This window comes from Physeter macrocephalus, chromosome 10, assembly GCF_002837175.3.
Source record: "Physeter macrocephalus isolate SW-GA chromosome 10, ASM283717v5, whole genome shotgun sequence".
NCBI lineage: Eukaryota > Metazoa > Chordata > Mammalia > Artiodactyla > Physeteridae > Physeter > Physeter macrocephalus.
Window position 1 is genome coordinate 27,216,206 of NC_041223.1, and position 13,000 is coordinate 27,229,205.

General features: G+C 37.3%; 1 protein-coding gene across 2 annotated transcripts in view; it reads right to left on the reverse strand.

Moving 5' to 3' along the window:
* Positions 1-13,000, reverse strand: part of PEX7 (peroxisomal biogenesis factor 7) — a 103,669-nt gene that overhangs the window by 85,398 nt on the left and 5,271 nt on the right. For both annotated transcript variants that reach the window (XM_055087486.1, XM_007130580.4), the window contains exons 4-5: positions 5,419-5,496; positions 4,922-5,030 (exon numbers count right to left, since the gene is read on the reverse strand). In XM_055087486.1, the coding sequence (XP_054943461.1) occupies positions 4,922-5,030; positions 5,419-5,496 (187 nt within the window). The remainder of the gene's footprint in view (positions 1-4,921; positions 5,031-5,418; positions 5,497-13,000) is intronic.

Below are 13,000 nucleotides of genomic sequence, written 5' to 3' on the forward strand. Positions count from 1 at the left end.
TGAGCCTGCGCGTCCGGAGCCTGTGCCCCGCAACGGGAGAGGCCACAACAGTGAGAGGCCCACGTACCACAAAAAAAAAAAAAAAAAAATAGTAGTAATAATTTTATCAGTGTACCTTTCTTCATTCTAGAAAATACTATTAATTTTAATCAGCAAAGAAAACATTTTCTGAGTTAACTGAACCTCTACACACAGAAGTTATTATAATTCACTATTATCTTAGGATCTAAAAAAACTGCTTAATCTAAATGGGACGTATTTGTCTGTTCACAATTTACCTGGAGGTTTCCACTTCTGAGGTTCTCCAACCTAGTCATACTTCAGAATTCAGGGACATTTGGTCATTTTTAAGTTTTAGAATTAAAAAACATAATAAACAAATAGAAAGGACTTCTGTGATATTATATTTCCTGTGGAACCCACTCAACATAATTCAACATCTCAGGGTACTGATTTAGCTTATTAGCAAGAAAGGAGCAATTATCCTACTGATTGCCTATCTTCAGATGCTAGATAATGAAACGAGGAGACAATACAGGAAGCACTCTTTCCCTCCCCTGCTATTGTGCCTTCTCTCCTCCCCTAAATAACCACACTGTGCAAAAGACCTTCCATCCCTTTATCTCCCCTCAAGACTTATACCTGGGGTCAGCAAACACTTTCTGTAACGAGCCCAACTGTAAGTTTTTTTTGTTTGTTTGTTTTTTTAAGGTACGCGGGCCTCTACTGCTGTGGCCTCTCCCGTTGCAGAGCACAGGCTCCGGATGCGCAGGCTCAGTGGCCATGGCTCACGGGCCCAGCCGCTCCGCGGCACATGGGATCCTCCCGAACTGGGGCACAAACCCACGTCCCCTGCATCGGCAGGCGGACTCTCAACCACTGCGCCGCCAGGGAAGCCCCCAACTGTAAGTATTTTTGGCTTTGAGGGTCATTCAGTCTCTGTCATAACTACTCAACTCTGCCACTATAGCATGAAAACAGACATAGACAGGCAATATATAAATGAATGGGCATGACTGTTTTCCAATAAAACTTTATTTACATAAACTGTCAGTGGGTCATTTGATTTGAGGGCAATAGTCTGCCAACTTGTGCTCTATTCTAAGCTTTCTTCTATTTAGTCTTTCCTGGGTGCTCTGATTTACTGCAATGGCTTTAGATCCCATTATGAGCCAACGACACAATTTTTATTCATAAGGCCTGATTTCTCAGCTTCAAACTCCACCTACTCATGACAAACCCACACGTGTGTCCCACAGGCTCAACGTGCTCTAAAACTAACTCAAGATCTTCGTTTTCAAATGTATTTCTTATCTCAGTTATGACACTACCATCCATGAATTTGTCCGTGCAAAGAATCTAGGACTTATTCTTTATTCATCCCTCTCCCACCTCTTCCACATCTTATAAAATCATCTCGAAATACCACTCAAATCAGCCTCCTTTATTCCATCCCTTCTGTCACTATCCTTATCCATGCCTTCATCTCTCTCTTAATTGTTTCTCTGCATCCACTCTTGCTCACCTCCAAACTATTCTCTACAATGACAGCCAAAATGAGTTTTTAAAAATGTAAGCCTAATCATATCACTCCCAGGCTTAAACCTCTTCAATGTCTTCCCACTGTCCATAGGATAAAATCCAGAGTCTTGAATCCAGCCCACAAGGCATGATCTGGGCCCCTGCCTGTGATCCTGACCTCATTTTTACTACCCTTTTCCTCTTAGGCAACAGTCCCTCTGGCCCTCTTTCAGTTTCTCAAGCGCATCAAGTTCTTAATTTTGAATAAACTACTCTGCTTGGAATGTTGTCTCTTGCTATACCATCTAAGGCCTCCCACTTTTCACTGAGCCAACTCCTTATTCATCCTAAATGAAAGTCAGAAACCTATCAAGCAAAAAATTGATAGTTTTGACTACCAAAAAGTTTCAATGCTTATACAGTAAATATTAAAATAAATAGGTTAAAGGACAGAAAAAAATTGGGAAAATATTTGTAACAGACGTAAGATACAGAGAATTAATTCCTAAATATAAAAAGAGCTCATACATCAATACAGAAAAACAACAACAAACAGCTCTCAGTAGAAAAAGAGGCCAAAGACATGAACAGGTGACTCACAAAAGAACAACTACGGCACCCAGCTGACATACTGAATGTGTTCACTAGTCCTAGTAATCAAATACACAAATCAAAACAACAATTAGTTGTAATTTTTCATTCATCGAATTGGCAAACCTCTAACAGATGGAGGAGACACATCCATTCATCATTTCAAGGTCCAAACCTTAAAATAACTGTTGCCTTGACACTATCAGCATTCTCATTATCAGAATAAACTGACATCATCTAGACCGGGAAAGTTGTTATTGCTTTGTCTAATCTATATGGTGTTGCTGCCCTGAAATAAACACATTGGAAAATAACAAGTGTCATATAGATTATATTTATGTATACATTGTCCCAAATGGTCTAATTGAATCATTCCTCACATTGGAATACCCTGAGCAGACACCAGTTTCTCCTTCCCAGTATGTGTCTCCTGAGGCAGATGAAAGTGACTCAAGAAGGCAGCCTTAGAAAAGCAACTCTGCCCTTGCTTACACCAATTAAAGTGCTCACCTTTGTTTTATTTCTACGCTTTTTACAGCTTTAATGGCACTCAATACATTATACAAATTATCTAAAAGAAAAGTGAAGCAATATATATTAAGGTATCAGAGCTTTTAGGAAGGAAATAGTATCAGAAATCTTTCTTTAGCCAAATGTTTATTGGTGGTATATCGAATAAAAGAAACCTGTTGTACCTCTTTTTCTACTTTAGATTTGTTTTAATTTTATAAACTTAAATATATAATATAAATGCATATGTATAATTCATAATGTATAATTGGGAGATGTTCTCTTCCATCAAGTGTATTTAAACCTAATCTAAGAACTCTTTCTGAATGGTGGTATGATTCACTCCATTCGGCTGTAATACTGGACTACAGCTACTAAGAAATCTCCACAATCAAAAATTGTTTTATAATAACAATGTTTTCAGTGGGGAAAATGAATTTGGGACAGGAGATTTTCTGATTCAAAATTACAAAATTATTTTCCTGTACAATTTCAACAACAACAAAAGTTTTATACCTATAAGCATGTAAAACCTAACATCACTAAGCAAATTCAGCCTTTAAAGATATCTGACTTTTTCCTGAAGAATATTCCCCATTAATATTTTTAATTTTTTGAACATATATTCTGGAATGAGCATAAGAATTTTTATGGAGGAATACAAGCAAATGTTAACAGTGGTTCTATAGGAGGAGGGGAATTAGCACTTTCTTTTTACTTGGCATGTTTCTGTTTTGTTTGAATTTCTTTACTACGTATATGCTCAGACAGGAATGATCGGGATACCATTTCTGTTTTCTCTTCATAAATTTATTTTTTGAAAGTTATAAAAGAAGCAAGAAATAAAGAGTGCTGATATTATCTTGTCAATCACCACAAATATTTATGATTAATTAACACATTCTTATAACTGTTACTCAACCTTTGTTCTGATAAACAAACCAAAAATAAAGCCATCTAAGCAAAGCAGCTCAGTAGCTAATAAAAGGAGCTAGACTGGTTCCCAACTTTGAAAGATTTATAACTGGTTATGATCTGCCTAAGACAGACCATTAATCATTAATTAATAATTAATTAACCATATTTATTCATTAATAGTTGTGCTTATACAATTCACAGTATGAAAAGTCATACTGTGGCAGATATTATAATATCACTGAGAGTTAATATTCCATATCCTTAACCACATGAATATAACCTCTAAATGCCTTCCAACATACTGTTTCCCCACTGGGAATGATTCTACCTTCTAACATGGGAAGAAGGGAGTGTTATTCTTGTTATCTCAGCTTCTTCTCCCCATCACCTTATGCAAGGACCCTTCCACCGAACTTGTTCATGTAAAGTCAGAACAACAGAAGGGTGACAGGATAGACAGGCAGAAAGAAAAGGTAAGAGGAGGAAAGTACAAGAGCTGTGAGGGCAGGGTTACAGGGTGTGAGAAGAAGGTAAATGGCCAGGGGAGACCAACTCCAGAGCAGCCAGGGGCGAGTGAAGATGAGGACAGCTATTTAAATGACCATTTGGCAGGTGGACCAAGCTGTTTTAAATGGCACTGCAGAGAAAGTGTGCAATGTTTCTCTCCAAATTATACATAAAATAGATTGTTCAGATTATACATGATTTAGGAATCGGCCAACAAACCAAATTTGTAAATCCTTATGCAAACAGTACAAAGTGTAATTTTAAATTTCTATAAAATGACTTTTCTCTACAAAAAACAGAGACATATAAATGTAAGTATCTGCTTTATCTTAGAATTGCTGACATGAATCAAAAGTAAACGGTTAGGAAAAAAGATCATACCAAACATACTCTTGCTATGGCTTAGTGGCAATGAATTAAAGAGACTATCCCTAAAAAGATGGTAAATATCAAGCAAAGGAGGTTGACTGTGTGCTAGACATTTTACATGTTTCCTTATTTCATGCTGACAACAACCCCGTAAGTTAGACATTCTTAGCCCCATATTGCTGATGTGAAAACCCATCGCATCACCCTGACGCCCCACAATCCGCCACTGAAGAGAGTTTCCAAATTCAATCAAGTCTGATGCCAAAGCCCTCACTTTGTCCCTTACCTCTCACCTCACCAAAAAGGCACATGTTAAGTCAAAGGTTTAGAAGCAGGCCGGGCTAATTCTTACCTAGAGACTGAGAAAGAATGAAATAGTCTCAAGAGTTCAAATAGGAATGTAGTCCCTTTTCTTCTCCAAATCTAAGGTACACAGTGCCACCTACTGGGGAAAGTGAGGCCACCATTCCCTACAAATAACACTTTTGGTAAATGAATTCTTTACCTGAGGCTGAAGCAAAGCAACCAGGGATGTGGGGCGACCAGATCGTGCTATAAATGACACTTTCATGGCCTCTAAAGGTGCACAGAGACTTTCCAACAGTTGGATCCCACTACAAATAAATGAATAGATCAATTACTTAACAGAGGCAAATTCATTATGCTTTATATATACAATATATATGATATACCATATATATGTATTTACATACACACACAATATACATATATATCTCAAGGATTTCTTTAAAGTCTATTTTTATGTAAAGCAAGATGGTATTTAAGGGGCCAAAATAATCAATACTGAGCTAGTTATTAGTTTATAGCTAGAAGATTAGAAAATTTTAAATTCTAATAGATGCTTTAGTATATTTTTTGAAAAGAAAATTAACTGCCTAACTGAAAAGCAACAGAAGTATGTTCCTTCCAGAAAAGAAAAAACTTCAGTGGAAGCTTTGAGGAAGGGAATATTTGGTTTTAAAAACAGTAATGCCGACATACCAGTTTGATAGTTTGATCCCATGAGCCAGACACCACAAGCTGTTCACATCTGGTTTGACTCCAATCAACACTGTACACCTAAAAACATTTTAAAGTGTCATTTAGAATGCAAAAGAGCATCAAGTTCAATATTACATTTATCTGTTTGTAACAGTGACAGCCAGTTAGAACAACTAATTCACTTCGTTGAAACATCAAATAAAGTCCTACAAATCTCAATATGGTGTCTGAGAAAGGGAAAGGTCATCTTGTCCGTTCCTCCAGCCTTACCCTTAACAGATAAGACTCCATTCTACTTTAGCAGGATCCTACAGAATATTTCCAAAACATTCTTCACTAAAACAAATTATACATATTTTTAAACCTACCAACAAATCACTGTTTGCAGCACCCTGAAGAAATGTCAGAGCAGATTAGAAAGTTAGTCATCTAAAAAAGCTTGCCAGGTCAATGTTTATCAGAAGGCATTAAAATTCAATTAATATCCCTTTCTGGCCTTTCTTTGAAAAAGCTTATCGGAATGATGTGATACTTTCAGATCTCTTGGTAAACAGCTTTAGTTATCCAATGCTGCTCTCAGTAAACCACTTCAAATGAATTATACGAAAACTTATGGAAATACTTTTAATTCTGTTATTTGATACAACGGATTATATACAGATCACTACTGGAAGCTAAGTTCAACCAAATATGTGTATAATTAAACTCTACAAAAGTAGTCCTGCCATGGACCTGAGTATGCCATTAAATGTGATCAGCCAGCAGGTTATTTTGAATCTAAAAACTCTACCATATTTACGCAGGAAGCATGACTCTCTGGGGTTTGTTGTGCCTTAAGTATGGATTCCCTGTTCTCTGCTGCCTAGTGCTATGCCTAGCCATGTTGGAACCTGAGTTTAAAACAAAAAATAATTAGTAATACCGATTATGTCCTTACTTAAAACTTTGATATTTTTTGTTCATCGTAGATTTTTCTTACATTAATTTTGATTTTTTAAATACTGCATTAAGAGATTATTTTTCTTGACTACTGAGCTTTTGGGGCCCCCTTAAATTATGTACTTAAATTATGTACTAAGGTGAGTGTTTCACCACCCAGTTCTGGCCCTGCTGCAGCCCATATTCTTGCACAAGAGAGAAAAGCAGTTGGAACACTAAAGAAATCATGATCCAGCAACAGAGAGTAGCTCATAAAGTATACAGAAGCGTCAGCAAAATCCAAAGTGCTGCTGCAGCCATCTGTCAGTTATGGATGGAAAAAGATAGACTTGGAAGCAATCAGGGAAGAGCTTGAGACCTAAAGATGTTGATTTTACCCTCTAGGCCAGGGCTCAGCAAGTTTCTTCTGTATAGGGCCATATAAATATTTTAGACCTTAAATATTTATACAATAAATATATTAATATATTTATTATATTCATAATAAATATATTAATATATTTATTATATTCATAATAAATATATTATGGGCCATTTGGTCTCTGTCACAACTACTAAACTCAGCCTTGTAGAGCACAAAGTAGCCATAGATGATACTTAATAAATGGGCATGGCTGTGTTCCAATAAAACTTTACAAATCAGACAGTGGGCTGGATTTGGCTCTGGCTCACGAGTAGTAACTGGCCAACCCCTGCTCCAAGCTGTGAACAGTCAAAAATAACCACAATAGGAAATCTTTATTGAGCACCTACTGTTTGCCAGATGTTGTTATAAGCACTTTACATATTTTATCTCATTTCATCTTCACTTCTGTGAAGTAGATACCGTGCCAAGGCCCAAAGAGGTTAAGTAACTTGTCCAAATTCCCACAGCTAGTAAGCTGCAGAGCTGAAGTCTGAACCTGGGCAGCCTAATCGCAGAGTCCACCTTTAATCATGATGCTAGGCTGTCTCTACAATATGTTGCATGAAGGCACTTTAAAATGGAACTTTTCAGTGACCTTGGCCTGTGATATTAAGGAAATAAAACCCTGCCCTTGTTGGTATCACCCTTCACTGGAGCTCCAATTGGGCCCAGACTGATTCCATTTTGTTTTCATGAATTATCCATACCCATATTAAAGCCCATATCTACCCACTTGGTGAACCCCCGCTCATCTGTCAAGACTCAGCCCCTTAAAATCTTCTGTGAAGTAAGCCTCCCCTGAACCCCTCAAGCATCGAGGAGTCAGATGCTTCCTTCTGTGCACTCCAACAGCATCTTACATCTACTCCTAGTTCAGCATTTACCATGTTTTACTAAATTTAGTGTTAAATAACTGCCATACCTGCTATATTTTGGAAGAACCATCATAAACAAAACCATCTTGTTTATGCTCATTGCAATATAATAGGCACTCAAGAAACTGAGTTAAAATGATTTAACCAACCAACTTTATCTCCACAACCTGCGCTGTTGCTAAGTAGTTATCAAGAGCTACTGTTTTCATTTTCGAGGATAACTGAACAAATACAATTAAAAGATAACATCATTAGCTCAGACTCCTCTACCTCTACACATTTCCAACATGACAGAGGACTTGAAACCTGACAACTTCTCACCTTTTAAAACTGCAAGAGCCTCCGCGGGCTCAGAGAGAACCCAGCCCCAATGAGAACAAAAGACACGACGTAAGAAAACTATGCTGATACCAGGGCTGCTGCCAGCTCTGCTATGTGACTCATAACAAAGTGGCAAGCATCAGGGTCTAGGACAAAATCAAGCATAGGACATACATGGTGAGGTTAAAAATGGGATAAAAAAGAAGGAAATAAAGGTGACTCAATCAATATATACTTTTTGTTTTACTGTGTTTAATATATTAGGACATGGGAAAGAAACTAACAGTATAAGCCAGGATATTGTGTTTAAAACGAAAAAACGAAAACTGTAGACCATAAATACAGAAGCTGGTGGGATGGAAAATTCAGCTTGATGCCCAGAAGAGAGGTACCCTAGCAGGGCCCTGAAGGCTGGCTACAATGTCAACAGCAGAAAGCAGAGGTGAAAATAGTGACCAGAAACTCCCCCAAAGACATAAACGGGGACATAAAGCACCCTAGGGATTAGGACTAGTGAACAACTGCAAGATAACACCAAGGTTTTGTGCCTCAGAACTGTCAGTGACAGTGGCATTAACAAAACTGGAAGACTGGAGGAAGGGAGATAATGTGTAATTTTAGACACAGTGAGTTTGAGGTGACAGCCTGACAGTCAAGTGGAAATGTCTAGGAAGAACAGGGTTTGGGCATTAACCTCAAGCCCTGAAAAAAGTTTACAACCAGAGAGATGTTTGGGAGACAGCTGAAAAGGGATGACTAGATTCCATTATCCCAACCTCGAGTCAAATAACTATTCAATACATATTTATTAAGCACTTACTATGAACAAGGCATGTGGGAGGGAGAGTATAGTGTTAGACAAGACAGATAAAGCCCCAGCCTTCATGGGTCTTACACTTTAGCAAGGGAAGATAGGCTGTAAGTATAAATACACAATTTCAGGTTGTGATTTTTTAAAAACTACTAAGAAAAATAATGTAAAGTAAGAAGACTAGAAAATAATAACAAGGGCGGGAGACTAGAAAGCACATCTCACATTAGCCTACTCTTACATCTTTTCCCTTCTCCCAATTCCCCCCTCCACTCCCACTCAAATAGTGGACACGGGAAATATAAAAAGAAGAGAGATATGCAGCTATGCTTTAAAAGCAGGGTCCTCTAAAGGCCTATCTTAATGAAATTACTCTTAGTAGTGGTGAAGAAAATTAATTGGGAAACTACACAAAGAAAAAAGAAAAACACTGAAGAATATTTTGTGCTGCTTTATGAAATCTGAACTTCATCAGAACCACAGTTTGAGGAGGACAAATTTTATTACTGAATCCAATTCCCAAAGAGCTCATTTTTAATCTACTGTACAGTGTTGCCCTTTTTAAGTTGGTCTATTTAATTAAAAATCATCAAATAAAAACTGTGTCCAGAATGTTCATACTTATCTGTATCAATACAAAGGAAAGGGACACTGACTTTTAATTACTGAGCGATTAGAAAGGACTACATATTTCTTTTAATGTGAAACTTAAACTTTTTTTCATTATAGATATTTTTAAATGCACATAAGAGTAGAGAGAATAACATAATAAATCCCCAGGTATCCATCACATACCTTCCATAATTATCAATATTTTACCCATCCTGTTTCATCTGTTCCATTACTTACTGGAGTATTTTAACATCAGACCATTTCACTCACAAATACTTCAAGAGAAAGAATGTTTTCACCTTTTACACGAGCACAAGGCCATTTTCACATCTTAGATCATCTTAACAACAGTTCCTTAACATCATCTAATACTCAGTCCATATTCATATTTCCCTGATTGTCTCAGAAACATCCTTTTATAGTTGGTTTATCTGAATAGGATCCAAACAAAATCCATATTTTATACTTAGCTGTTATGTCTCTTAAGTTATTTCTAATCTAGGAAAGTTCCCTTTCCCACCTTGGTTCAGGTCCCCCTACTCCACCAATGACATTTACTTGTTGAAGAAACAAAGTTATTGGTCCTGTGGAATGTTCTAAATACATTCTGGATTTGGCTAATTGTTTCCTCATGGTGGTGTTCAACTTCTTCCTCTACCCTTCCTATTTTCTTTAAATTGGAAGTTAGATCTAGAGGCTTGATTTGATTCAGTTCAATCTTTTTTTTAGCTTCCTATTGTATTAGGAGGTGTGTAATTTCTGGTTGATCCACTTTTAGTGATCCTAAGATTGTTCATAAGATGGATCACTCTTAAATTAATGGTTTTAGCATCCACAGATAACCCTTGCCTAGGGTCATTATTTCATTAGGGGCTACTAAATGGTGATTTTCTAATTCTATTATCCCTTCTACATTTACTAGGTAGAATTCTATTACAAGAAAATTTCCGCACCAACGATTTGATTACCCCACAATGAAATTCATACAGGAAGAGCAGGATAAATGCCTTGATTCTTTACCTTTATTTATAAATTCATGATCAAAAACTTTAAATGGATCAAATATCTTTTAAAAGTTTTCAGCAAACTGATAAGCCTCACTATTTGACAATGAAGACAAATTTTAACTATTTTTAAAAACTGTACTAAGAACACTGAGGATTAGATGCTGAAATAAATATTAAACTGAGTCTGTCATCTTTTTTTTTTGTGGTATGCGGGCTTCCCTCTGCTGCGGCCTTTCCCGTTGCGGAGCACAGGCTCCGGACGCGCAGGCTCAGCGGCCATGGCCCACGGGCCCAGCCGCTCCGCGGCACGCGGGATCCTCCCAGACCGGGGCGCGAACCCGGTTCCCCTGCATCGGCAGGCGGACGCGCAACCACTGCGCCACCAGGGAAGCCCGAATCCGTCATCTTTAAAGTCACTTTTAACTCACTCTCAACAGCACAGTGCTATAAGCCATGAAGTCAGAAACAAAATTCTCAATTACTCTCTTTTTTTCTCCTTCTTGCTGAACTTTTTAAAATTTTCTTATTCTTCCATTCTTATTATATATTCAGCAGCAGGCTAAGCTGAAGGCATTTTATGGGGCTCAAAAGACATAATGGCCTCTGCAGTTAAATAATACAGAGAAGAATCCGATTCCTGCTTTGATGCTAAGTTTAGAAGCCATGCAAAGGGAAACTTTCCATGTTTTTCTTTCTTTCATTTCACCAGGACCTTTATTCCTTAAGGCCTAAAATATATCTAGGTCTTGGAATTTTCCCTTTGGCTTCAGTAACTACTTGTCTGACTATCTGAAAACTGACTGTTGGACAATATTCAACAAATATCTATTAGCTCCTCAAAACTCTATTTGACCTTAAATCAATCCTTTTAAGTGTTTCTGCATATTTGGTATAAGAGACAAACTTTAAATAAATGCTGTATTTCTCTTTAATGAAAAATGCCAAATATTTGGTATTATAATACTGAGCTTCAGATTGATCACCAGAAATTCCTTCTCTTAACAATCTCATGGAGGACAACCTTTCTGAGGGTCCTACAGTTCTCTACTCATCATCCGGCTTGTTGTGGTTCGACTTTTACCAACAATCGTGAGAAAGACAAGAAGTAATATTGTGGCACATAGTGATGGGACTCCCCAGCCACCAATCTCCCTTTCTCCTTGCTCACAGAACCCCAGTTGTGCCCTTCAGGGAAAGCTCTGTCCTTTCCTCATCCCAGGGATGAATCGTACTTAGATGAAAGTACGAGTGGTGACTTGTTTCCCTCACAAGTGACAGAGTTCCGCCTGGGCATGTGATGAGATGGTAACTGCAACTATACGGAGCATTAGAAGAAAGAAATCCACTGAGGAGAGCAGAGCGGAAAGGCAGGAGATCCTGGGTATCTGATGACATTGCCGAGCCTAAATTAAACAAACCTGGACCCATTCCCAGCTCCATATCCTTGGTTACGGGAAATAAAAAACTCAGATCGTTGAAAGCACTTCTAGTTTGGTTTTCTCTTATGGTAACAGCCAAAGCATCTAACTGATACAAAATGCTTATCAAAAATTGCATTTGAAAAGAAAATGAGGAAGGACAACCTAGAACAACAGTCTGAAAAAACAAACAATAAAATAAGTCTTCAGTTCAAAAAAAACCAGTTACATAATTATAGAATGATGTAAACCACTGGTTTAACAATAGTACAAAGATCTTTGCAAGTGGACTGAAAGTAACCCAGCACTACAACGTGGCTGAGGAAAATGCACAGCCATGTTAGGTAATATTATTAGAACTAGAGGCTCAAGATCATGGTGGCAAAGTCATATAAAGCTCAGCACTAATAAACACATTTCTGGAATAAATTAGGTTTGCAACATTAAAAGCAACACTGTAAAACAAGAGATTACCCAAAGGAGTTACCAGGATGGTGAAAGATATAGAGACCGTGTAACCTGAGGACAGGTCAAAGGAATTACAAATGTACAGTCTGGAAGAGGGAAGACTTACAGGGGGCATGACAGCTATTTTCAAGGATTCTCCTTGAAAAGAGGGACTGGACTTAGTCTCACCATGTCAGAGAAAGGAATCTGAAGCAACAGTTCATTGATACTGAAGGTAAATTTAGGCCTAAGAGAGCAATTATCTAACCAATAGAGCAATCAAAAAGTCAAATAAGTTATCACATGAGATAGTGAAATTCACTTACACTGAGCTGAAGTAAAGACTGTGTGCCCATCACACGGAACATTCTCAAACAGCATTTTCCAGAGTAGTAGCAGTACAAACACCATTGGTTGTACAAGAGATGATTTTAACTGGTACATACATTTTATTTTATTCATTATATATTTATTTTACCATACATGAAATAAATGTACATACTAAGCTATCAATTCCATGGTTTCATGAATATGTGCTGTTTTAGAATAAGTGAAATAACTATGTAAAGTTCATTTAAAGAAAAACATTAAATCAGTATCCACCGTTTAATAAAACTGGATATATTATTTTATGATTTGTTAGCTACAGCCCTAGAATTTATACAGATAAGCAATACAAGGCCCAAAGATTTAAGAAAAAGAAAGAAAACTTTTTTTTTTTTTTTTTTTTTTTTTTGTGGTATGCG